The sequence below is a fragment of the Anopheles maculipalpis genome, chromosome 2RL (genome assembly GCF_943734695.1).
Source record: "Anopheles maculipalpis chromosome 2RL, idAnoMacuDA_375_x, whole genome shotgun sequence".
Taxonomy (NCBI): Eukaryota; Metazoa; Arthropoda; class Insecta; order Diptera; family Culicidae; genus Anopheles; species Anopheles maculipalpis.
The window spans coordinates 9,107,764-9,134,988 of record NC_064871.1 but is presented as its reverse complement, the minus strand read 5'-3'; the positions used below and the strand labels follow the sequence as shown (position 1 = coordinate 9,134,988).

Genomic DNA, 27,225 nt, shown 5'->3' with positions numbered 1-27,225 from the left:
CTTCCATCACCCTATTTGCCTACCCTTCGAGTCCTTTGCAGGGGAAAGCTCCTTCACACCACACTGTACAACAATGCAGCAGAAGGTGAAGATTAACTTATTATTGGAAAACTAAACGGTAATTCTAATTTCACTGCAGTTTTTGCGTGCACCCTCCTGCTCACATGAGGATCGCTTATCAGTTTCTGAACATTAAATTATTGTAACTCGTAACTCGTTAGCCTAAGCCTAAGAAAATATGGGTTTGCAAATACTAATATTTCTCCAGAGGTACTGCAACTTCGTCGGTACAAGAACTCGCGTAGACGACAGTTAATAACCCTAACACCTGCCAGACCCTAACAAATATCACCTTCCTTCGGCATCCGGCATCAAGCCGTAACCGATTTTATCGACGGTTGATTGTCCTGAAACTCGACGTACCCGGACTCATCGCTAAACTCCGAGTCCGAATCGATCGCCTGCAGATGATTGATCAGCTCGGTGTTGACTGCGGCCACCGTTGACTTTAGGCGCATCTGGCGCACCTTCGGTTTTGTGGTCTGGTGGCGATGCGATTCGTCGACCCTTGTACGTGCTTCGACCAGTGAACCGTTGAGGGAGTCCATCGGCGAATCGGTTGGTTCGCTGGTTCCGGTAGCACTGCCGGCCATCGTCATTGGCATAAGAAAGCTCGACTTGACGCCGGGTGCTGGGAAGGTGATACTACGCTTGAAGATCAATTCCGGCGAGGAGGTAACATTGCCCACAGCTTGCTCCACCTGGTGTCCGGTACGTTCACCGAGCGGTACGTGAATTACTTGATTTTCGGCCAACTGCTCAAAGCTACGTACTCGCTCCAACACCGAACCAGGCTTGCCGAGGGACGCTACCGTTGCATGGCGCACCGTAATTGACACATTACCACTCGCTCCCGAATCGTCCGTGTTGGTCGTTACGGTGCTGGAGGTTTCGCATCCACTCGAGATGGAACCTTCGTCACTGTCGGGATGCGTTGGTCCACCGGCCGCCTGCAACTTACTCGTCACACACAGCAACGATGGTGGTGCCGTGTCGTCTTCCGCGTTGTGTAGGCAACCGGAATGCCGAAGCCGGTCGTCCGAAAGCCGGCGATGAGAAACGGAAGCGGATGCAGCTGATTCGGCAGCCGTACGAAGCATTTCCAGTACCTCGTCCTGGTTGAAGAACACCTCATCGCGTTCCAAATCTTCCTGCGGTTCTTTAAGTTCGCGTGTTCGTACCTCCGGTGCGTCCGATTCGCCTACAACGACCGGCAGCGAGTAATGGTCCAAATCGTCCAAACTGAGCGCTAGCCGCTGGGTATCTTCCAGCATCACCGGCAAACTGCCGTGGTGCTGGCTCAGATCGTGCATGCTGCAAACGGTGGCCGGGTTAAGCTTCATGTCAAAGTACGAGATCAGTTCGGTCGAGAGTGGTTCGCTCGAGTTGTAATTGTAGTGTGCCAGAAACGCTTCAAAGTCATCCTCAGACGAGTCCGAGTTGTGCGATAACTTGGAAGCTTTACCTAGCTTGGAGCTGGACATCGTGTCCGACTGTTCCAAACCCGTCTCCGACTGTGGTTCACCATTTTCCCTCTCCAAATCATCCTCATCCTCTTCGCCATCCTCCTGACTTATCGTGTCCAGAATCGAGTCGACCGACTTGTTCATCGGGCTAATGTGCACGATGTTCTCATTTTTGAGCGGGACACGCGCCTCCACGTCTTTCGGTGATTTGAAGGAGTTTCGCAACCGTGACCGGCGTATCGAATGTCCTCGCCGACAACGCCGACGTCCGAGCGTGGTTGACGGGAATAGAGCATCCTCTCGGCAGCACGCTTCTAGCGCCGTACTACTGCTGCTAGATCCAGCTTTGGAAACCCGCGCGCCCTCTCCTTCCTGTGGGCCGTTTTCTTCCTCGTCCTCTTCACCAATCATCTCCTCAATTGCCATCAGCTTCGGTGCCGATTTGGAGCGTTCGAGCGGTGGCCGATAGTTGTTCGCACCGACGCTCAGCATGATTTTCCGCCGCGGCATGCTCGGATTATCGTACACACTGTTCGCCAGGCTAAGGCGCGCATTCTGGCGGTTTAGTTTGTCGCGTTTAAACTCGCGCAAGGCTTTGGCTAGGTTTTCCTGAGAAAGAATAGAAATAAGATGTAAGTTTCTAGCACGGACGAAACCTGACACACACGCGATATTGATCACAATTTACCTTCAGGATGGTGCTGATCTCCTGGGCGATCGTTTCTTTGGAACAGATGACCGCGTGACAGCGGAACTCGTGCTTCAGCTTGCGGCCTTCATGCCGGTAAATCCAGCAGAACACCCGCGGATAGTTCTTTGGCGAGCTGCAGTAGGTGATCCGGTGCGACCAGTACTCGGTAAGGCCGTGCTGTCGGGTGGTTGCCTTCAGACCGGATGGGCACAGGCACAGCTTCATCATCACGTCCGGTTTACTGTTTTGCGTGTAGTTGCGCCACAGTGTAGCGAGCGGTTTCTCCACACATCCATCACCTGCAGGGAAGGGAGGGTAAAAAGGAGAATGATATTTGTGATCAGCATGGTGGGCAGATTTGATACACATTCTAAACTGTCTAAGATCAGAGAGAACATAACTCCTTAACCCGAACCTTGAAACAACTATCCCTCGAAAAATTTCTCAAAATTGAACAGAGCGACATACGTCTCTTCGGACAAACAATTGAACGCATTGTTGAGACCCTACAACACGCCCTGGACATAGAAAGGTTAGGCGGAAAATAACCAATCCCCCCCACAGAAAACGGGAGTTGCCGTGTGATTTGTGTGCTTGAGACCTTGAAGCTCTAAATTTGTGGAATATATTGTAGCCACAAACAAAACGGACAAGCCTTACGCACAAAACGTGACAACGATTGTCCTCCACTCGAGGGCGTCACCGTCGACTGTCTTATGCAATTGTCTAGAAACGAACGTCTGTTTTCGATAGTAAATGATCGGAAATCATTGTCTGCCACTAAGACCTATCCAGCTGGTGTGGTGGCGCGCTTGTTGTACTTTTCCATACTTCCTTTACTTCGGTGGCGCACGGCTTGACGGGCTATTATGGTGTCCCTCACACGACACCAATAACCTTCCCACTAGGGTCTAGGTTGTGCGATATCGGCCTAGGTTGCAGATACGTTTGGGTGGTGGTGGTGATGGCCATTTTACTCGCACGCACCCGCATGAATAAAAAAAAAAGAAGGAAAAGCTTGAAAATTGTTGGACAGGTGAAAATAATCAATTCCAACAAGACTTTTCAGGGCGGAAGTAATGATGATTGATAAAAAAAGAGTTTTTCGATTTTATAGAGCATCGAACGTGCCCATTGCAGTGTCCTCATTTACCTTCTGCCAAGTGTCGTTAAAGTTCCGGAAGTTTATTTAAATCCCCCGCCACACAGCAGAATTATTTCTAATTGTGGCATTTGCGGGAGCGCCCGCATTAACTTCAGAGGTGCAATTGCATGCATGTCGTTGTTGCATTTTTACAGCCCATTTGATAATAATGCTTTCCGATGGGGCAGACAGACAAACCCTGGATACAGCAGTAAGGCAGAAAAAAAAACTCCACCCACAACACCGGTCGGTCGATCATCGGAAGGGTTTGTGGTTGCCGATAGTTGAAGGTCACAATGCAAAACAGCGGAAGTGCAGGTAAGTCTGGATGGTTTGTGTCTGCCATTTGAATGGCACATTCTAGCACATTGAATGGTGAAATATGATAGAGATAATTCTTCTGCCCCAAACGATCATTCACTTCGATGGGCTGTGACTGACAGAGGAGTGTTTTTTTATGTAAAATACTTATAGCTCCAATGAATGATTTAATACGGAGCTATAATTTGTTTGTTGATGGCTGTTATTTTTTATTGCGATTGAGGTAGGGTTTTTGTTTAGTTATCAAGTAGAACAATGTAAGTGAGTGGTAGAGGCGACAGTCTTCACACGGCAGGGTTCAAATCCCATGCGGATCACTCCTGCGTAGTAAGGACTGATTATCCAACCACGTGGTGAATCCTAGATAGCCAATCGATGGCTCGCGTGACCTAGTAGATCATTGCCCCAATAAGAAGACTATGGTTGGCTTTTTTATGACGTATTGCCTCGATCGATAGAATACAGTATATAATTTTACACAAAAATTAAACACATTAGCAAAACACGTGTTCGAATCAGGATCCCTTCCAACTTTAATATTCCACACTGATAAAGAGTTAAGACATTGTTAGCGGAAGTCAACGTGGTTCCAATAATCGGAGCTCGTTCTTCTGATTGCCGCCTCCTAATGTATGCGAATTGAGCGCTAATTGTCAGTGCCGGCTGCCCCCTATCCAACCAACAACAAAAAAAAAAAAAACGCGAACATTATGTCTGGCAATAAATTAAGGCCATCGTCATAATCACTTGTGAGAAGGAATAAAAAAGGTGCGAGCCGAACAGGACTCACAAAAAAAGCGGGTGGCGACATCTAGTAGCGAGTGTATACGTCTCCCCCCGAGATATCGTCCCATCAAGGTCAATACGCGCAGGATTCCAATATTCAGACACAAACATCTCCAGCGCGCGCGCGCGTCTTTCAGATGACCGCCCGTGTTGGATTTTTTTTTTGCTGAAACGTTGATCTGTCTTAAGATCATCGGACACGATCGAACAGTCAAAGCTGGGACGTGTAAGGTGCGCGACCGTCACACACAAAAACTAAAACCGGATAGTAACGTCGGTTTTAATATTCGCCGGTGTGTATTGGCAGGGGAGCACAATTATCGGGGAACCGGTTTCAGACGCTTCAACGTTCTGCTGACGATTCGATGATTCGCTTTGATTAGGGTTTAACGATACGGCTCACTAGCGGGACCCGCAAGGGATTACCGGTATCCAAATTACCTACGGAGATGATCAATAGTGTAGGGGGGAAAAATGGAGTTCCAAGGATAAATCTTGGCTATTAAGAATATCCCCGGGAAGGGAACGTTTACAAATAGCGACTACTAAGCTACTAATTAGCAAAGTCTACAGTGCTGACCGGATAATCTGGAAGTTTTGGAGCGAGGAGAAACCGGAGACTGGTTGTAGATAATAGCTGGTGTTACCGGAGAAACCTAAAGGAATGTGTGTTGATGTACGAGCCAAGAACGACAGAACGGCACATAACTTATGTAAAAGGGAAGGTTTTCCCCTATTAGGCAATAAGAGATTTTCCTTTCTACGAGAACACGTTTGCTAAGTGTGAAGTTGTGGCAAAAAAGCCTTCAAACGTTTTTTATGAGGTTGCCATATGCCTTGTTTACACACCAATATCTCAGATGAGTTATAAATATCTCTTTGAAGACTCTGAGGCAGAATTGCAATGAAGTATCAATCAACCTTTTCACAAGAGGTTCCACTCTGTATGCATTTCGCTAACCCAAAATAGCACAACAATCAGACCCACTTATCACTTGCGAAACGCACGATTCTGATGAGTGTGTGGTGTCCAAATAAATACACAAAAAAAACTGGAACAATAATGCTATTAATTTTTGGAATAGCTGTCATAAAAAAATGTATGCACCGCCCAACACACACGGCGGGGGAGGAGGGCCTAGGAACTGCAAAAGAAGGAAACCCTCCGAGTAGAGAAACACGTCTTGTGCCCTACACATATCGTGGCTAATTTGCATACGCATACAGGTTTTGTACGTTCAAACACGTTCTTGCTATTTATCATCGGCTGACGATAGCGCGGTCCCCGGCGGATTGTGTGGCGTGGCTGGCTCGTTTGGCTCGGAGATGGTTCGCAACATGGGACACGATCGGGTCAGGTGTGCAACAAAAAAATAGAACCGTCGTACATGGGATGGATCGGTGTACGAGTACGATGGTTGTCGACTGTCTGGTACCGTTTGTGACCCGTTTTGTTGTACGGCAGGGGCCCAGTTCAATTCTCTGCTTTCTCGCACTAAAGTGATTGGAGACATTTTTCACTTTATTTATAACAAACACACCAGGAGGGGCGGGTTTGGCTGTTTGCACGTACCTGTGGTGTGATTGTGGCACGATTTCACGGGCGGACATTACATTATCGGGGGTTTTTCGGACGCTTTCGTCGCGTCTCATGACTACCCGCAACTCGATATTGACACGTAGAGCTAGGGGCTAAAATGGCTCCAACCCAGTTGTCTCGGCCTGTTCTCGATGACCTATTCTAGAATAATGACAAAGCTTTGCAGCGACGTGACAGGACGACGTGAGACAATTCATTAATCGGAGACCACCTGTCATAACCTCAATTTTTGGTCGTACCATGGTAATGGCGCCATTTGTGAGAGACACCCGGTTGCGTCCGAGAATGTCCCATAAATTGGCTGTCCACACTCCTGGTAAGCTGGTAAGCAGAGGGGTGTGGGCAAACAGGGCTAATAAATCAGATCAAGTCAACCATCGAATCGATCGAAAAGCGATCTGGCGCGAGGAGGAACGAGCTTTAGTCGAATGCTTTCTAATTTCTGCTGCTAAACGCAATTAAAGTATAGAACACGTGTCACCTATCGCCCTACCCGTTGCGCGTTGTTAGGTGGGTCATTACAATACGTTAGTTGTGGGGACTATAAATCATCCCAGAACTTATACAGAGACGGAAGTAAACATGGCCGCAAACGGCTGACATCTCATTAAAGTAATGTGATAATGAACTATACAAACTATCGACAATTTTTGTTCATCAGACTGGGGGCACGTTGCATCGGGCACCATCACGACAAACATTGTAACACGAGCGCACCACCAATCCAATCCCACTTTTGATACGATGTTTTGACAATCTGACAATCAACGCGTTCACACCAACTCGTCGCGTACAAACGAGCAACGTGCAAAATTTCGCGAACAAACATTCTAAACGTTCAAGCCAGAAAGCAGAAGAATAAGGGGGGGACAAAAACCTTTTTTCTCTACAGAAAGATGATAATTTTGTGTGCGACCCCAAAAGAGAATTCTTACATTCTTCGGGGGGAGCTCTCTTAAGCTAAAATAATACAAAAAAGGGAAGATTCCCGTGGGATCTGAAGCTAAGTAAATATTTGTGCCGAACAGAACACGTATCCTGACAACAAGTGTATCCAGTGGTTGCTCAAGGAAGCGAAAGAGAGGAAGTCTTCCTGCAAGTAGGGCTACGGACTATCCAACATTTCAACCGCACAAGCACACACCTGACACTATGCGGTTGATAGAGCAATCAAAACCTGCGTCGGTAGAGTACTGTAGAACGTGTTCTAATCAAACGAGGGACGATGATGGCGTCTTAGACACGGCGATTCCACGCACTTGCTCGTGGAATTCGTGTTGGAATTTAGTTTGCAAACAATATATTTAGCCTTTGTGAGATTTTAACAACGGAAATGCCAACGCCCAAGTCCACGATCCACTGTTGACGCTACCGATTGACGTTGCTAATGGATGGATGAAGCGTTGTTGTCTTTATTGATACAAGCGTTTGAGGATATGTTTGCCTTGCGTCTCGAGAACAACACCCGAACGGCCTTACAATTGGCCGAAGATAATGTGCGATAATAGGGAAGTTGATCGGTAGGACAGTTTTATTTGACAAATTAAGCATCTGTTAGAATATATGTACGGTAAGCTTTACCACGATACACTTCCTGCGAATGTTTTAAGCAAATATTGTTCGTATACGTTCATTAGGGCTGTGTTTAGGGTTCCCTACAAGCAGAGCCAACTCATGTGGCTTGATAACAAGTTGAAACTTGCTAATTTTAGTTCTGTTCTCTTGTTGTTTCACTACCCCCCGTTGCAAGTAAACACGGCTGAGGTAAAGGTCACTACCACCTTATCTTGGGTGGCATCGGTAGACGACTACGGGCTGGAGAAATTTTCCCATGCATAAAACGCTATATCGCGCGCCCTATCGGCACAATACATTCGGGTGCCAAAGCTCCGAAAACAGTGCTCTTCCTTCAGCAAGGCATAATTATCCCACAGCAAGATGCTCGAAATCTACCGACGGATTTAATTATTTGCTGCGCAAAAAAAAAACCTCTCGCAATAGATTGTCTGATGCTGATGTTACCTTCCTTCTTGGTTGGACGACTCGCTGCTACAAGTGGAGTGATGCTTCACGGCGAACCCTTCGAAAGATCTTCAACACGATCACCACCACCATCTCGATGATGAGATCTGAAAGCAAACATCGGCCAACAATCGCACCTCCAACACTCCGACACGCAACTACTCCGAAAAAACTAACCTCACTTTCTGTGCCCTTTTGCTGCGGTGGAGTGGAATTGTTCGCGGGAAGGACGTCTCCATGACCCTGTGTGCGTGCGTGCGTGAGAGACGTACTATGGTTTTGCGTGATTGTTTGTATGTGACCGCTGCAAGCTGAGGGTCGTAAAACAATTGGATCATATGTTGGTTGGGGGAGTAGTAGATGCTGGCAGAAAGCAGGATAGAAAGTTGCCATATAGAGTGGTGGAAAAGATTCTACTTTCTTCTTCGTGTGGATTGGTTTGGTGATCACTAAAGAAAGCGGGTCGAGTCTGCTCAGTGTAAAGATTACCGTTGACCCTTTCGTGGTTTATATTTCTTGAGTAAACTCTTACAGGGACGGAAATACATAAAACAAAATGGGGAATAAAACATTTTTAAATAGGTCACAAGAGGTCCTCGGTATTTGTGCAAATGATTTCCCAAAAGAGGGCGCTAATTTCACCACACTGGAAGCTAAGTATAAGGCTCTCGATTTAAGATATTTAAGTTATCAAATTTTTAACACGACGTGTTCTTTGATTAAAAAGCGATAATTGACCCATTTACTGGATTTTGCTAAAGATGAAGAGGACAACTTACATCTGGAAACTAGAATCCATCGCTTTTTCTAAACAATTTAGAGCAACAGTTTGATGTTAGGTTACATTGTTCAAGACACATAACCAAAATCAATATATTGTACACATACTTGCCTCATAACGATTCGTACTTGCCTCATAACGAGCAATCGTAACCCATTACGGAGAAGTGTGGAGAATTCCTTTGACAAAGATGTTTTCTACAAACTTTCCTTGAAATGCGTAACTTTTCTGTTACGGTAGCGAAAGTGATTGGTCGGCTCCGTTGATAACTAATTAAAAAAAATGGAAACCAGCGCTACTGATGCAGTTGGATAAAGATTTAAGGTATAAATAGAAAAAAGTAAACTTGTTTCAACGAAAAAAGTAGATATAAATAGTAACGCTTCAACGGTGAAATGCGTTAGATAAGTTGCTTCAGATCTTGAAGAGTTTAATTAAGAAACTTTGATCTCATAACGTGCCCTTATACGCCGATTAGTTCTACAACTCATCCCTTAACAGCCTTAACACTCGGGAAATGGAAACATTGAAAATAGACAATTTCCTTAGCCCATGAAGCTAGTGTAACTTGAAAGTGATAGAAAAGAAATGTTTGTTCCAAAATCACGACCGTGCAAAAACACGCATTGCGTACTCTATTTCCGCCTATTCCAGCACGCAACCGCAACCGCATCGATGGAAACGGTTACGATTTCGATTTCATTGCCCAATAGTACTCAGGCCCCCTCCTGCCGACAAGGCAGTAACGCCACGGGGCTGGTCATTGATCATTAATCATGGATTTATTGGCCTCCCAGTAGTGCGGCGCATGGTTTCAAATTGTCGGACAGGTGAGGGATGAGCTAGTGAACAGTGAACAGAAAATGGCAGCACGAGGTATAATACTCGGTCGGGGACGAACGAGAAGATCCCAACGGATGCAGCCAACGGAGTGTGTTTGTGTACATAGAAGCAGATCAGGGTATGGTTGCATTACGTAGTGCATCAGGCATGTACTGCTTGGATGGAAAAAGTGGAAGAATTAATGGTGAAATTGCATAACGTTGTAGCGATGCAGAGCCACGCTACGGTACCGAGTGTGGGTATCGGGCTTGGCTACAGGTGGATCGAACACTGAGTCTATAGTCTATAATTATCGATTAAATCAATCGTTCACTGTCACTCGATGGTCGGGTAAGATAATGTGTTCCAGACCAACCGTTTTGTGCCTTTCAGTTTTGTTATTCTACAATTATCGAAGGGATCCACAATACATCGGAGATTCTGTTGGAAATGCATGACAGAGGTGCCCCTGACATCAGTAGTGCTGCCTACCTTAATGAGAGAAGGACAGTTACATGGAGCTTTTATAATCATCCGATGGCGCCAGCCCTGAGGTTGTGGTGACAAGCATGGAAAGCGTTTGAAAATATATATACACACACACACACACACACCGAGTTGGTAACAAATAATGAAAGCCTTTCATTAGTACTCCGAACTCTGGAACAACATCAAAGCTCTGTCACAAGGTTTTCATGTAACACATTGTCGAGATAAAAACACTTCAACACTTACAGGCAGTGCAACGGGAATCATTATTTTAATCAGCAACCATCCCAAAGCTCATGACCACTGCTGCAGGGCTCATGCATCTCTGCGATGCCCCAGGCTTTCCTCCATTCGGAATCCTTTATCTACAACAGACACCAAAGAAATTGGACCTGAGTCCCCAATCTAAAAAAAACTGGATATTTTTGCAAACATTGCATAACATCCTCCTGTGATCATGTGGACAGCAAAGCTTGCTCTTCAAATAGGAGAACGGCAGGTTCGGTGCTGTGTTAAATCATCGACTCCAAAACAAAAACAAAAAATGGCACTCGGTACGGCTCAGGACCCGAGGAGTACAAAGTAAAGGCCAAACCTCCTTAAATCGCTTCCAGACGTAATAAATTGCGGCTGGAAAACAAAGCAAAAAATACAACAGAAAACTTTGCCAACTTTATTACTTGTCTTTTGGGACCGAAAAAGCGCGAAAACCACCATAATAATACCATCACCCGATTGATCATCGTCATTGGTTCGCGGGCCGCAAATGAATGGAGTAAAAAGTAAAGTGGCTCAGTGGCTTTGATGGAAGTTGCGTAAAGAATGAGAAAGAAAGGAAAAATATTTGGAAAGCAAAGTAAAAAGAAAATCCCCATCCCTTGGTGGTCTAGTTTCCCAAAAAAAAAAAAAAAAAAAAAAAGCACCCGACGGCGATGCAGATAAAGGCGACAAATTGAAAAAAAACGACCAAAATGGTTTCCAATTATTTTGGTGCCAAAGTTATAGCGCCACGATCGTTCCGTGTGAGCAAAATAGAGCGAAAAACTGAAAAGGAGTGTAAATATTTTTATACAACCCAGTTGTTGGTGCAGCGTTTTCTCTGCTTTTGGGCGAGATAAGTGTAGAATTTGCGGTTTGCACCCCTTTCTCTTTGTAGGTTTTGTGTCTGCACAAATCCACACTTAATTGTGCCAAACTAATTCCCGTTGACCATTGCATAAATGTAATCCGGTTTCAGCTCGGGCATAACCGTTGCCCAACTGACATCGATTGACAGTCACCCGAAACTGGAGCTCCGAGAGCCTGGAATATCGAATTGACGCAGCTAAGGCCTATAAGCAGTTTATGACATCGCCACCATGGCCACGCTGTTTCCTTCTTCGACGGGCTCACACGAAACCATGATTGATTGCCGGACAATGGCCGCCCAGCGAACCGGACAGTGGAGGCATTAAAATCGCAAGGTCCTAAAACCATCGACTCTAGCTTACATCATCATGTGTGTCGCTAGACCTGTTGGACGATCTTGGGGGAAACGGGTCATCAACGCTCGGGAACCAACTGTCACTAAATAGACTGCGGTCATTATTGATGATTTGCGGATCGTTCGTACGTTTTACGACGAGCGTAGGAAAAGCCGTTCCCTGTTTCCTATGAGAATCGCTTTTATTGGAGTGGCCATTTTGCCATAAAAATGTACTCCAATTGAAAACAAAATCCATCGTATCACCGTATCCGGACGAAAGCCAGGCGGTAACAAGGAAGCGCACACCTGCCGAGAGGTGCGTCCATTAAAACAAAATAACAATTATTTACTTTCACCAAAACTCCAAACATTGTGTCCGTGCCGTGCTTCGGAAATTCGGCAATCGAAAGACGCAGAACTGCACCACCAACCTGCCGAAACTCGCAACGCAGCGGACTCCACCCCGAAGCCGTTATGAAAGTTGGTCAATCTGGCGGTGGCGGTGTGTGTGTCCGGTTTGGGTCGTGGTGCTGCTGCTGCTGCTGCTGGTCGTGTTGGTGCATTGAATTTTGGCGTATTTTTACCCGACCCTACCCGTTCAACCGGTTTACGTTACGCTGGGGAGAGTTATTTCAAGACATAAGTCGCGCGACGCTCTTGATCAGAGTGCCGCTCAGAGTGGCTCGTATTAGGTAACGTCTTGAGCTGTGTGGTGAGCGGGTGTCCGCGGAGTGGCCCCACATTACTACTAGATCTAGTGAAGTTGCACGCAGGCGTAAACAATAACAAATCGAGAGCGCGTTGGTGACAGCGATCGCTCGGAACTCGAACTATCAAAACGAAGTACGAACCTGAACCAAAACGAAATGGAGGCAAAACAATTGGTCGTACAGATTCAGATAAGCAGCAGATATCGAAGAGAGTAGTGCGCACCCCGTAACCAACTGGATTACGGGTTAGTGCTGATCGGAACAACGGCGCAGCGTAACGAAATGCTGGGCTCTGCTATTTTCGGTACGTAGATAGGTCTGGGCGAAAATGGCAGGTCAAGCAAAGCTTCACGCACCAGCAGCCATATATTATTGTCAAGGTGGCGGCATCTATTTTGATGCGGTGCGAGGAATGACACCAACCGACCAGAGGAAGTACGTCGATGAGCATCGATTTCCGTCGCTGTATACACAAAGGAGACGTCGACATGTACAACACCGAAGGTGTACCGCAACTTCACAAAACCGGTCGTAGCATACCTGCACGGTACATTGCGTAAGCCTTTTTGCTCCGATCTTGAAGGTATGGCTAGTGTATATTGCACTTCAAGCTGACCCGCCACTGGGGCACTGAGCACTCGGGCATTCCGCTATCTAGACATGGCCACCACAAATTGGTAGTTATTTCTGAAATCGTTCGTCGGACATCATCCGGTCCAGCTGTCAAAAGTGGAGATAGCGGACCTTACCGAAAAGGGCTATTATTTTGAAAGTGGACGGCAATATTTTGTAACCGAGCTCCCCGAGCGTCATCAAAACTGGTGTTTTTGTTCAGGTGTTTTTGAGTGCTGGGAGTCGAGTAGAGCACACATTAAAGACTTCCTTATGTCACGGTAACTGTGGGGCTTTGTTTTATCAACGTTCCCACCTCTTCCATCGAGTGGTGAGATGCTTCATCGCCCCGGGGATGAGATCATCTGCAAAGTTGGCGCATACTGGGCGCATCTCGCATGGCAATTCCACCCTGAATGCTAATCGCGCCCAACTGAACGGAGCTATGTGTGCTTGATTTTATGGTCTCGCTAATGGAGAAGGTAGTTAAACTCATGGTCTAAGTGTCTTGCCATCTGGAAGTTGCTACAGACATTAGGACAATGTCGTTGAACGGTGGATCCGCTCGAAACTTGGCGGCGGGAAAATAATTTGGTCCCATGCCACCTCTCTCTGACATCCGTTTGACAATGGAATGGATGCACTGCATTGGCTGCACTGATTAGCGATGCGCACGTCGTAATCGCCCCAGCGGGCACGTCCCTGACAAGACGAGTGGTAGGGTCACCCTCATACACACAACCACACACTTTCACCCGTTCGTTCTCTAAAAAGGTATGCGGCCGAGGATCACGTTCGATCGTGGTCGATCATCGGAATACGCGAAAAGGGTCTTTGAAAACTTCACTCCAACAAACAACATCACATAACGAGGTCACACCGTTTGGAGTACCGTCGACACGAGCACGGCGGTTCAGTTATCACGCTACGGTATCTGTTTTCGCCCCGAGCTGTATCGCCCTGGCTGCGCTGCTGCCCTTCCAAGCAGTTGAGCAGCCTGGCGAACAACCCAAACAAAGCTGACCGCATCCAAAGGGAATAATCAATTGGTGCAGTTTTTTTTTTTCGAGTGTCGGTGAGTGTCTTTCTCTTTGCCGGATTGCTCACGGGGGACACACTTGCCTTTTTGTGTGTACGGTGTAGAACGCCGCCTCCCATTGTCCACCACTGACACCGTTTTGTGCCCCATCCTTACACGAAGAACTTAATCGTTTTCGTGCTCTTCCTACTCTGTTTAGTGCGCGTTCGTTCCACTTCCTTCGCAGCAAGCGCGGGACCTAGAGACCCAGGCATCCCTACCCAAAACGGACGACACGAACCGCGCCCAGTGTAACGAGCCTGCACACACCCAGCCCGATTATTAATGATCCCGTTCTACTTAGTCGCCGGTGTGGTTTAACTTGCGGTTAAGGCTCCCCCAAAAGAATCGTCTCCACACTATCGGGACAAAACGGGGCACGGCTCCCATACTGTGATCCGATGAGATTCATCCGCGCGGATGTACACAATCGTCGTGCCGGCGCAACAAAACACTCCAGATCTTTGAAGCACCATCTCGGTGGTGAGATAGCTAGCCGGCAGGGGTGAAAGATCTTTCCCGTGCGGAAATGGAGAGGTGTCTCTTTGTGTCCGTACATTTGCCATGGTCATTTAGCGCCTCTAAGTAACGATTGGAACGATGGCAGCAAGCACCACCAAGCTTCGGCGATCGATTTTCGACGACAACGGGCGGGAAAGGGTTTGAATTGACACAAAGGAACTTTTACCTTTCGGAACGAACCTTTCGAGCCTGCAATCATTACCACAGTTTTGCTACAACCATTCGTCGCAAGATGTTTAAAGTGGGTCAATCGATATGGATGGCAATAGGCATTGTCCTGTGGAGCTGTGAAGTGGACCAGTTGGTTTTTATTGCAAAGAAGAGAGTAAATTAATAATGCACATACTCTCATTAGTTTTAGTCATTACTACAATTAACATAGTAGTTAACAGTTATACTCATTACTAGTTCAGATAAGCAGATAATGAAGGAAATTTTTGTTTTATATGGTGTTCACGATAGGCAACAGGACATTAATTGGTCTCTTGATGTCTCTACTTATTGAGCGAGTCGGTGGTCGAGGTGACATCGGCATCGGTCTTCACACGGCAAAACCGGGGTTCAAATCTCATCCGGGTCCGTTCGTCCATAGTGACACTAAGTAAGCTATTCAATACTAGCTCATTTAAAAGAAGAATGACTCTATAGGACTATGTTCGAATTGCCTAATGTCATTCTCATCCATCCTCCATTCCTCCTGGTGTCTTCTCAGGCAAACGTACTAAAGCTGAAATGAGCTTTTTTGTGCTTACTAAGTCGATTACGAAATACGCTTTTTCTCCTGCCGGTACCGTGGCATTCATGTGTGTATGCTTAACCAAGCTGAACATGCATGTATTTTATGTCGGTTATAGCAGAGATTCAGGCACACCGTTACAGTTGGTTGGCTTCCCATAAGATAACCTGTTTCCAGTTGAAAACTGATGGTGACTGTTGGCCACGGAACGGTATCAATGAGAAACGAGCAGGGAGTTGAATTAAGACATATAAACGGGCAGCGAACGAAGGGTCGAACGCATTAATTGCATCGGAATAGGGAAATTGTTGATGTGATTTCTGGAGATAGGAAAGTGAATCACTGGCCAAAGAGTTAGCTCATTTACGAGCAAAAGACACATCAGCACAAGATGGCAGAAAGATGACTTCAAAATTCTCAGAAAAAAATGTGTATGTCACTAGAATGAACGGTGGCACACGATTCGTTTCAAGCACTGCCCGGCTAGTGATTACCAGCTCCAACAGGTTTAGGTTTGTGCTTTTTTGCTTATTTGCTGGCTTACCCATAATTTAACTTCGATCGCAAATTGTGCTCATGAATCATTTATGCTCATCACGACGGGCATGTATGGCGTATGGGTATGGGCCCGTTCACATTATGCACACGATCGACGCCCATTGTTGGTATGAATCATCAAAGTTTCCGCGTCTGAGTCGCTGTCGGGTCTTGCCCAACACAGAAACGCAAGCCAGCCCCGGTACCACACAGGCGTTGCACAACGATTGCCACCCCGATGATCACCTCCTACTGGCGATGTACGAAGTCCTCTCCTCCGTATAATTTATGCGCCGAGAAGGCGAGAAATTTGGCAGAAGTAACAGAACCGTCCGAACGGTTTGCTCCCACGATTTTAGGAACTTCGGGTTCGGATTACAACACGCTTAAGAATGCCACACACAGGGAGGCTAGACATTGGAGGGTTCCGTCAGCTAGCGCAATTTGGAACACTACAGTAGCATGGAAATTGCTTCTCCGTATCTGCACCGCGTGTGGATAAGAAGAAGGTCCCAATGACGAGCCCCATGAGTAGGACGAGGTATTATTAAAGCTTGCAGAAATAGCTACCGCTAGGCAGGATTTTACTTGGTCCAATATTTCGTCACCTATTCCTCCCCCCTCCCGGCGGATGTGTGGTGTGTTGTCCACAGCGAAGGGAATCATCTTCACACACCTGATAATTATAGCGTGAAGTAAAGTTCATCGAACGCCCAAAGGGATGATGGGCAGGTCGCAAACACGCGGGTAAATCTGGTGAGGAATTGATCGTTGGAATGGAATTCGAAATAAAATGCCTGTGGTTTTCGCGGTACGAAATGCTCACCCCAGAGCAGAGGCTTAGCAAAATGGGGGGCAAACACAGCAAACTGGAGCGCTCCTTTTACGATCGTACCGTGCGCGCACATGTTGCATCATTGCAAACATGCGTTAGCATTAGAATTTGTTGTGCGAGTAAAAATTGCATTAACTTGATGGTATCGAGAGGAACCGGGTGTTGTGAATCAATGTGAACCGAACAAAAATGTTTCTGCAATCTAATAAACTGCCCACACCGACACGCAACATGATGAGGATCGCACCTTACGAATATTCTGCAGTGGCTCTTTTTTGTAGCAAAACTAAAAACAAACTGGCTCAACATGACCTTAAATGGGCGTCAAAGAAATGAACAAAAAAATATGGGGCGGATCTCTCTTCTTTTGTCTCCTTTCTATTACGCGTTTGTTTCAAAGTTGCATCGATGCCGCCGGATTTGACACTGCTGTATATGCGTCCACCATTATGCTCATTATGCAATGTGCGCTTTTTTGTGTTGCTGTTTCCTTCGCATGTGAGGGTGTCCGACAAACGGGTGAAGATCAACACTGACAAAACCTTAAAGTGGAAGCCCCCCCCACAGTGGGCTGGGCTGCCGAGTGCGCTTTTCGTCAGCTTCACGACATGTAGCAACAATAATTGGTGCAAATCAGTGCGCTCGAGCATTGCTGGACAATTTGCTCGTTTCATGAGCAAATCTCGGAGACTGTGAATGAGGAAAGAAAAATTTAGCAGCCTTTTTTTCACACATTTGTTTCTCCATCGAATCTCGTAAAAGCTTCGGTGTGGAGGCTTCGGGTTTCGCATCATAATTGTCTAATGTTTGTTTCCTTGGAATGCTTCCCACCTGCCCAGTTCGCATCTTCCTCCAGCGATGTGTTACGCGGACAGTTATTACACCACCGGCTTTTAAACATCTCCGCTTCAAACAAAAAAGCTTTCAAATATGACATTTCTATTGGCTTGATGAAGTATAAAATAAATTCCATCCATCACGAGTTTTATTTATGCAATTGTCGAACTTCTTACATTAATTCGCTTCCCATTGCCAATCGATCAAAATGACATAATTGGCTTTAAACTTTTGTCTGACATTTGTAGCCCCTGAATCTATGCAAAGCGCTACTACGCTGGCCTCATGCGGGGCGATGTCGCCCGCTTGATGTAAAGTGATCTCTGTATAAAATGGCACAAAACTATCATGTTTCCGGTCGAGACAGGTCGAAAGATTCCCAGTTTTGGCTGTTCCCGTGTCCCGCCAGTCGCCGAATGGAAAACTAAAATTGATGTGTCTGCCCCAGCATACGCTTACTCTCTAGCACTTTAGTCTTCCTTTTATGGCTTTAACCACTCGATTGGTCACGTTTCTGCATAACTTTTTTGCAGTCCCCATCCCCCCCCCCCCACACCAAGACAGGAACAGGGGCGCCAGAAGAAGAGCGGCACCAGCAACAAGAAGGGAATGGCAGCTAGCGTTTGCAAAGTTTTCCACTGGGGCACAGAACAGTGTCATCGGATCGCGGTTCGCCACTTGACACTGTTTTCTCAACCGACTGAACTCATAGCAACTGCGAAGCGGGTGTGAGTTTCCCGTTCGAGAATGAACGTTGAGTCTCCGGATATATACCGAAACAAAACACACACACACACAAACAAAAAAAAGCTGCTGAAGGAAAACAGAAAACTTTGCTCGTTAAAAAGCAACTTTACGATTTCCGGTTTTCATAGCAACTGGAAAATTGCGACGCATTCCGCGAATGAGCATCCGGGACGGAGAAACATCTGCGATTGCGATTTTTCTCGCGCTAGAATGAATCGGAACCCTAAGCTGCCACCACTAAGAGGTTCAAGGATAATCCCGATTGGGTTGTAGAACGGCCATAACGGTGTAACCGAGAGGACAATAAAATACTCGTTCGTTGCTCAAATCGGATTTAGTGGCTACGTGTCCACGAATAGGGTATCCGGATCGTATCATCAATTTTGCATGTGGGTTACCCCCGATATCGCACCACTTTGACCGGGCAGGAAGGACTTTGCCAATGCGAGTGAAAAGCATAAAAATGTTACCGAAGATCCAAAGTGTACTGACAGCTACTAAATAAGTTATCGCTGTAGTCACATAATGTTGGTAGAGATACTGCCGACGCACATTCTTGGATTGCCAACGATCGATTTATATTGGACAAATAATGTACCACAGTGTAGTAAGCAAACAAACTCCTTTCATACTCAACTCGATGGAGTTGTAATTAAGGTAACCTACTTCCGGTTTCCCCCGCCCGGGAGTCCCAAATGGTAAACCACTGTATCTCACACCCGTTGCTCATTGTGTCAAACACGGAAGCACCCCGGCATCGGCACCCAGCGCTTAATGGAACCTCTCTCGTGCGATTTTCCCGCGCCTCACGAAACAAGCCCGATGTGGTGGTGAGCGGTGTCATTTGTCTTCGGTCGGGACGCTTTTAACCTTAGCCGGGCGCGCGCCAGCTTTAACCGAAACCTGAGCACCACCACAGCGGTATGTGGGATGACTTACCCACGGCGCAAGGTGGCGATGCAGATCGATGCGGAAAATTCGTCACGGTGCTGTTGATGCCTGCAACTCACCTGTAACACCAACAAAAACGGGTCACCCTATATTCATCTCGCGGAGGGAACGCCGATCTACCGGAACCTGCCAGCGTTATGGCGGAACGGTTACGAATCTACGAAGAGGGCGCTTTCCATTCCGCGGAAGCCAGCGACCAACGCTAAACAATAAACCGGCAAGCGCCGCCTAAGTTATGCTGCAAGCGCTGCCGGGGTGAAGCTGTGCTTGCAGGTGGAAAAAAAAGGAAAAGGAAATGAAAACCGCCGAACAAACTCAAAGCACCATTTTCTAGGCAATGGCTGTTGTAGAGGCACTTCTCGGACAGGGTTTGATAATGCTAATAATAATGATGATGATGGTAATGATGATGGTGGTGTTGGTGTACGGAATCACATTTTCACGTTTGGAAAAGTTTTTGTACTGTTACGATGCAGCAGACTTAGGAAGTGTGAAGAGTTTGTTCGTTTGAATGCTGCCGTGCGTGGTTCAAACGTGTCTCGGATAGCAGTTTTTATTTCCGCCATATCGGAAGGAGTTCAAAAATCTCGCAAAACGAAATAAAGTTCTTACTTTATGGTGAGCTGTGACGCTATTTGACACCTACCCGGTACAAGTGCGGATGACAGGTATTGGGACACCGTCAGTACACAAGGCACAACGTGACTCGCAACCGTATGCGCGCGTAGAGGAGATTGGCGTGGTGACACGCAAACAGACATATGAGACGTATAAAATGGACCCCACGCTACCAATTGTCGCGTCCAACAGTGCAGCCAAATATGTCGGAGGAACAAGAAACGCGAGTTTAATTAAAATGTCAATTATCGTTTAATTTAATTCGTTTGTTGATTTCTTGTACGGCTCATTGTGTCGCACATGTGTGACGCTGCTGCTGCTACCAACAACACTGGACGACATCAACGACCGACCCAGCTTCGAACGATTGTTCGTTTGCAGATTATGGAAGGGAAGTTATCGTTGCATGCGTTTAAATGGATACCAAGTTTAAACCAAAACCACATTCAGGGTACGATTTCCAAATCTCTGTTAACATCATGTATCGGCAATCGCTTACTTCATCAGACCCTGCAAGCGGCCTGTAACTGGTTATGTCTTGATAAAGGTATCTAAAAATTAACATCTTTTAACGAGATAACGAGCAGCTCATTCGATGCAGTCCATTTAAGCTGAATTGCTTAATGCCCACACATACGTTCGTCGATTGCAGCTAGTAGATGCCACAGATATCGAAAAACTGCACACAAGCCGTGCTTCACTTTCCATCAATTGACCTTCTTACGCTTTACACAACGAAGCCTACCATAAACTCTTTCCAATGTTTGGCATCTGAACGTTTCCAAAACAAATCTTACCAACCGAATACCACGACTCTTGTTCAGAGTCAACCCAACCTGACCGATTCGGAGCGATTTTTCACACCTTCCAATTAGGGTCTTGTCTGCAATGGCGAACGTAGGATGATTACTATCTTTAGTTCCTCGATCTTCACCGTAAGGTACCGTGTGGCAGGATGGTGTCGGATAATTTCTCCCGCTTGAGGAAGCAATCCAGCCTTTGGAGGAATGCAGATCGGGCCGCATCGCACTAGTTCATGCGCGTGGTTGCCGTTCCTGACCGTTCAACCTAGTTACACACCTAGGCCAGCGACGCCAAAAAGGTCAATAGAAATAGGATCACCGAAGCTAACTGGCCCCGATGTGTCCCGGTGTTAAACGGAGCGATCACGTTCCCTTTTTTTTTAGGTAGCGTCGTGTGCTCTTCGCGTTCGCGGCAATTGATCGATAAGTGGCGTTTGGGCGAACGTAACGTACCAATCGAACTCATGAAACTAAAAACCATGCAGTCAATAAAAAAAAACTGTTTACAGTTATAATCGCGCTATCCGGAGTCAGGGCAAACTAATCCGACGCCTCCGGTCCCGGGGGGAAAGGGCGGTGTCGAACGGAACTGAATTCGATACATGTGCGACCGGATCTCGGTTCGGTGTTGCCGGACCAGCAATGATGCGAATCTTGTCTCACGTTGGATGCTTAAGCTCGTGAAGAGGTCAACCGAAAATCCTCGTGTCTAAAACGGTTCGTTTGGAAGCTGAAATCGGTTTCTTTTCATTTACAACCCACCATTGCCAACGGAAGATTTAATTAACGTCGTCGTGTTACGGTACAATTGCGGTACTACCAATAGGAAAGCAGGTATAGAGGATTTTATCGTCGAATCTTCGTAATCGTTAACATTTGGAGAGCCCTTTCTTTATCACGTCGAACGCTCTGCCCTGGTGACCTTCAATTTATTGCTGGTACGGGCATGGGCGAGGAACGATAAATGGTTTCTTGCAGCAAAAGGTAAGGGGCATAGTTTCACGTAACGTTAAGATACACACTGCCGGATGCCAGTCGGTCAAAAGTCGGTCATCGCGTGCATCATCATTTCGTTTCGTTCAGTTTTTTTTTCGTTGTTGTACATGTTCTGTATTCTAGGTGAACTTTTGCTCTGCGTGGCGTCGATTATGCTCGGGCCCTAACGAACGATAACTGGTTTGATGGTTCGATCTGCTACCCTGTGCGCCCAGAGATCTTCTCAATGGGTGAGAAGTTGCACGACTACTCTCTAGCCTCTTGGACGGTGTATTGCCTAGGCTTGTGTAAGCTGGACCACCGAACAGTCAAGAAACCTGATACTGTATTACATCAGGCATTGGGACCGAATGGGCAAGGTATCATCAGCGTCATCAGCATCCGCTGTGATTCGGTCGTGAAACAACCCCCGAAACCATCGTAGTATGAGAGCGTGCATTCCAAGCATGTGCGAGTTCTATTATCGCGTGTGGTCCCCGCCAGGATGCCCTTACAACAACAAAAAAAACTTCATTTTAACCAAAGTAACCGGTTTCGGCTGTTGTGGTTGAGGTCAGTTCGCTAAAGCACAGTCGCTGATGGCTTGTTGCACCAGCGGCTTTGGGTTGTGTCCTCGTTCGGCTTTCGATTCGAGGTGGGCAAAGCATCTCCCGCACGTCCTCTGACGATCTTATCGACAAAAAAAAAAAAAACGATACAACTTGTTCAAATTCAACCTGCAACGGTTTCAACATTCATATGGAATGAGAGTAGGGGGTTTGGGATACAAAACGTCTCCGTTCGTAACGGGTTTGCCAGCCCAGTTTACGGTCACAGCAATGTAATCAGAAATGGCTACAAGAGGCAAAGCATCATCACGCGAGACAGACCGACCGACCGGTGACCGTTTGGCAAAGCCGAACTGCGGGAATGGATGATTCACGTCTAAATTCAATTTAGAAGCGGGGTCCGTGTCGATCGTGTTGCCGAAGGAGCCGCACATATGGGAGATGTAGCAATGCTGACAACCACGACCACGACGACTGTCGCGTGTTCTCGTAGCATCGTTGCGTAAGGTCAAGCAGCGGGTCTTCATTAGATGGTTCATCAGTGATGCGATGGGACAATTCATTTATTGCGATACCCTAATGAAGGTTATCTGTAAGGTGTTGCTGTTGGAACTTGGATATATTTTATACGTTTCTAGCGCTTCATTGTACCCAAGTGATCCTCACAGAATGGGTTGCTCGGTTGGCTACATTGAACACACGGACTCGTTGCACCACTACTGCTACCCGTACCGAGGTCCAATTATTTAGCATCAAAACTAAAACCAACCCATAGCGACGTGAACTAATTTCTAGCGTGTTCTGCGCGATTACTCAGCGTAAAACGGGTACCGCTTCCGGAGATGCTCCCTAAACCGGCTTCACACTCGATTATTCTACATCCTAACAGGTTGTGCTGAGAGTACTGCTGCTCCTGCTGTCCCCTGCAGTCTCTGCCCTGGAGCCAGCCACCAAGAAGGAAGTTAGGAGTAAAACATAATTGTGCCGCATGTTGCCACCCCGGCCGGAATCAGAGTAACGGAGCTTTACCGCCACCGTACACCGATTATCAGGTTCCCATCTTTGGCGGCAAAAGCTAGTTTGAAAAAGTGTCCGCGAACAATAATCTTACGATGCAGCGCCGAACGGTAAGTGCCACGCGATGAACGCGACGAACGAGTGACGATTACGACAAGGTAAATTATTACGGCGTTAAGTACACATCGGATCGTGGGGTGGGCCATCGACTCTCATTGACACACACACACAATTGGTACATCAATCATCGTTTGATGGCGGACCGGTTAACGTTTTGCTTCATGTGACCGAGTATGGCGCAGCATGGTTCTTTACCTCGGTCGGTCACAATTGAACTCTGTGGTGCTCTCTGGTTCTTGATGGGAAACTTGGGCAGCTCTATTGTTGGATTGCCGTGTAGATTAGCTTCAATGTGTGACAATTTACACCCCGAAAGGTTCACCTTGTTGGTATATTACGCCCATGAAGATATTCAAAGGGCCATTTATCAAGCGATGCTAATTGATAGTTCCCGGAGCCGAAGAAAAAAGGCCAGCCTAAGCCTACCTGCCAAAATCTGGTTGATTCATCATTCGACGTAGGAATTCGTTTTGCATCGTGCTAGAATAACGGAATGCACAGTGACCACGATTGGATCGCATAATCTAGGTCCCTCCCCCCAAGGGGGTCTTGTTGTACTGAAACCATCAAGAATACAGCGTCATCCAAACAAACAGCTTCAACCTGTCTAAGTGGAACACCTTCTGCTCGCCTTAAAGTCTGGACCGCTTCATCTGGTACTGGTGGTGGTGGTTGAAATGTGGATGCATTCCAAAGCATACACGGGAAAGGCATCATTTCGATTCGCTCTGCTGCCTGTGCACAGTGGACAACTTTTTATAGCACCAACAACTATACAAGTGGCTAAGTAATATATGGTTCTGATTATTCTCAGCTTTACCACCAGTCATATAAACGCTTGGGCGCACGTCAGCGCGGCCTCGACTTTGGGTGGCTAGTTTTAAAAATCCGTGCCAAAATAACACTTTAACACTGCAGCGGGCAGCGGCAGCAGCACCACAGAACAAAACCTAAATGACAGTCAACCTTCCGCGAACACATTTCGGAGGCCAGTTTTGTTGCATTCCCAGGCAGCAAGTGAGCGGAATGGAAATCTTAATCAAACCAATCAACACAGCCAAGGCTGGACACGATGGGTCATTGTTTTTTTGTTTTGTAGCCAAGACCCGAGATCTAGGGAGATAGGCTAACACTGCCAGAGACGACCGCAATCAGAGTACAAATCTGATGGAAACCGTGGGATATACAAAGCTGTTGGAGGGAGTGCGCGGAGATATTGTGAGGGAACCTTGAAGCGCCATAGAATTCCGGCACGAACAATCAATCGAATGTCCAGCGATTGATTGTTTGACTCAGTGTATGGGGGCAAAGAGAACCAGGCCAGATGGCAGGTCGGATAGCTAATCCACCAACCTTACCGACAGGTGACCGGATAAAGCCGATTGGACCCCAACCTGCCAATCGTGCGTTAATTACACTCACAGTAAATCAATATATCTGTAACACTGGTTAGCGTATATCAACTGCAAACATGTTTCCAGAGACCTTGATGACTTGCGCAGGGGTTGTATGAACTATGTAGAGATTCTGCTTGTACTATGTCAACAAGAATTGACCCATACTCTAACAGACACACACACATATACAATCTTCTTCGTCTTTCACTTTCACCTACCTTTCGCCCATCCAGTAAGAACGTTGCCGAGGTAAGACACCTTGTACTCCGGATCTGGCCGGCTAATGTCGATACTGTGACAGTTTCGCCGCAGCAACCGTCCCAGCCCGCGCGTGATCGACTTGATTGCCTTTGCACTGTTCTCACTATCATTCACGTAGCACGAGTCGCCGATCTGCAGCTCACCGTCCTCCGCTTCCTCCGCCGCACCGGCCCCACTATCCTTCTTGTGGAACTTTTCACTGTTCAGGAAGCTGCGCTTAAACTGCTGCAGCTTGAGCAGTGCGCTGCTATCGTCATACTTTTTGGTATTGTAGGTATTGCCGAAGATGCGCGCTATCGAAGCACTCTTCACGAAGCGTGACTTTTTCTTCTTCAGTGTTTCGTCCGGTCCGGCAGCGTTTGTCGTTTGCTGTGAGGCCGCCATCTGTTGGCCGGCGGCGTGCTTTGCGATCGGTCCCGTGCCGGGGTCACTTTTTGGTCTTCGGCGTAGGTGGAATATGTTGAACTTGTCAAGCGTTACGCCAGTCTTGGCGGTTGATTCTTCCTGTCCCTTCTTCCCACCACTTACGGACGTTCCGTTCGCTTTCGAAGATGTCAGCACAAAGTCCACCTCATCCTTGCCGTGTCTGTTGGGATCGGTTGGTGGACCGCTACCTCCACCACCCTCATCGCTGCCACCACCTTCGTCACCTTCTTTGGGGATGTCCTCTTTGGAGGAGTAGTGCTTACGGTTTGCCGCCATGTTTATTCTACCTCTTCCAGCCACTAGCACTTTGCAACAAAGCACCGAAACACTCACTTCAAACTTCAGCCCAGGGCCGTGTGTTATGTATGTTGCACAGTAGCCAGCGGTAAATTTCTAAACAACTCGCAACAGAAGTTGCCTTTTGCTGCTGCTATGGGTAAACTCTTCAGACTACATGTTCAACACACTGCGTCGGATAAAGCACTGGATCGAGGAGCATAAACATTAAAGCTAAAACAAAGAGAACTCAAACAGCAGCACCACGGATATATCTAAACACTCCCGGGGAGGTTTTTTTTTTTGGACACTTGAGTGAGATAAACACTACAAAACGGCGCACTTCTGCCCCGCGTTACACGACGCTTTAAGACACTTCTCCACACAATACACCTCACAATGGAATGAATTTGTACTTCAGAAAGCCTTTTAGCAATAAAGGTTACACTCTATTTTTGAAGTTTCGTAACACTGGTGACAAAAACCCCAACCGAAAAAGCCAGCGTCTTTTTGCTAGCTTCTGTGGATCATAATATCGATCTCTATCGATCCACGATCAGTTAAACACTGGAGAAATCGAGGCCCACTGTTAGCGCGCGAAACGTGTTGCTTGTCGTTAGAAACTAGAAGCCGTTCGTCGTTCGCTCGGTTCGATTCTTTCGCTACGCGGGGCGTTCGTTGACTTCAGCCGTACAGTAGTGGCGCCCTGTCCGAACAGGTGCCTTGAACTCGATTGCGCCAAGTTCTCGCGGAACGAGCGGCACAAGATTTCCCTCCCAATATGCGCACTCGAACGGATCGCTGCGTCGGCACTTCGGCGTGCGCCTACTATGGACGGTGATATCTGCCTGGTGCCTGGGTAGTGAGTACACTGGGCACTGGGGCCACGATGATGCAACTGAAGTTTGCGGGTGGAAGGGATGCAACGCATGCAGCAGGAGCGTAGTGCGCGTCGCGTCAGAGAGCTGATTTTCCTTTTTTTGCGATCCTTGCGTTCTGGTATTAGCTAATCGGTGGCGTCGGTGAGCTGTTTTTCTTCGGCTGTTCGTTAGGATGGTTTTACCGTGGTTCGTAGGGGCGTGCTAGGGCCAAGGGAAGCGGGTGCAGTAAGAAGGGTGCCACTGAATGCCGTTAATTATACGCCACTGCACCGGACCGTGCACGTTGTTCACGCGTATATGGTGGATGTGCGATGATGACTCGTGAGTGCGTTTCATGCACAGTACATAGGTGTAGGTGTGCGAGGATCACTTCGATTCTTCTTCAATGTCTTGGAACTCGCGAACACTGTTGTAGGCGTTGTGTTGTTATGTTCTGTGCTGCAACGAAAGAAAGAAAAACATTCCAATAAATACATGTGGCTGTTAAAACTATAACGCTCCTAGCGTGGTTAACGAGACTCTTATTGTTGGAGAACTTTATCGACCTTAACCCTCGAGAGTCGTCTTTTTGCGGGTGAGCGATAGCAAGTATCTCTTGCAAAACAATAAACAGAATAGAGTATTCTATTTTACAAGTCAAAATTGCCCCGTGAATCGTTAAGATTTCAGT

The 27,225-nt window shown here is 47.0% G+C and overlaps 5 protein-coding genes across 6 annotated transcripts in view; 1 reads left to right on the top strand and 4 right to left on the bottom strand.

The window, feature by feature from the left end:
• LOC126558677 (cleavage and polyadenylation specificity factor subunit 4) overlaps nt 1–27,225 on the bottom strand; it is a 500,167-nt gene that overhangs the window by 203,974 nt on the left and 268,968 nt on the right. The window lies entirely within an intron of this gene.
• LOC126557508 (probable methylcrotonoyl-CoA carboxylase beta chain, mitochondrial) overlaps nt 1–27,225 on the top strand; it is a 142,554-nt gene that overhangs the window by 18,823 nt on the left and 96,506 nt on the right. The gene's annotated exons all lie outside the window — the stretch shown is intronic.
• LOC126557207 (protein kinase C) overlaps nt 1–27,225 on the bottom strand; it is a 283,290-nt gene that overhangs the window by 183,079 nt on the left and 72,986 nt on the right. The window lies entirely within an intron of this gene.
• LOC126559813 (E3 ubiquitin-protein ligase Iruka) overlaps nt 1–27,225 on the bottom strand; it is a 33,461-nt gene that overhangs the window by 5,307 nt on the left and 929 nt on the right. The gene's annotated exons all lie outside the window — the stretch shown is intronic.
• On the bottom strand, nt 341–25,704 carry LOC126556986 (uncharacterized). Its single transcript, XM_050212591.1, has 3 exons — nt 24,930–25,704; nt 2,215–2,516; nt 341–2,135 (listed from the first exon to the last, which is right to left on the bottom strand). Exons 1-3 carry the CDS (start codon nt 25,672–25,674, stop codon nt 372–374), a joined length of 2,811 nt encoding a protein of 936 aa, XP_050068548.1. The 5' UTR covers nt 25,675–25,704; the 3' UTR covers nt 341–371.

Bases quoted from the DNA above. Each gene is read 5' to 3' on its own strand.
- LOC126556986 (XM_050212591.1), bottom strand. From the start codon at position 25,674: ATGGCGGCAAACCGTAAGCACTACTCCTCCAAAGAGGACATCCCCAAA. The intron at 2,517-24,929 runs GTAGGTGAAAGT...CCTTCCCTGCAG, and splicing joins TCTTACTGGATGGGCGAAAG to GTGATGGATGTGTGGAGAAA. The intron at 2,136-2,214 runs GTAAATTGTGAT...ATTCTTTCTCAG, and splicing joins AGATCAGCACCATCCTGAAG to GAAAACCTAGCCAAAGCCTT.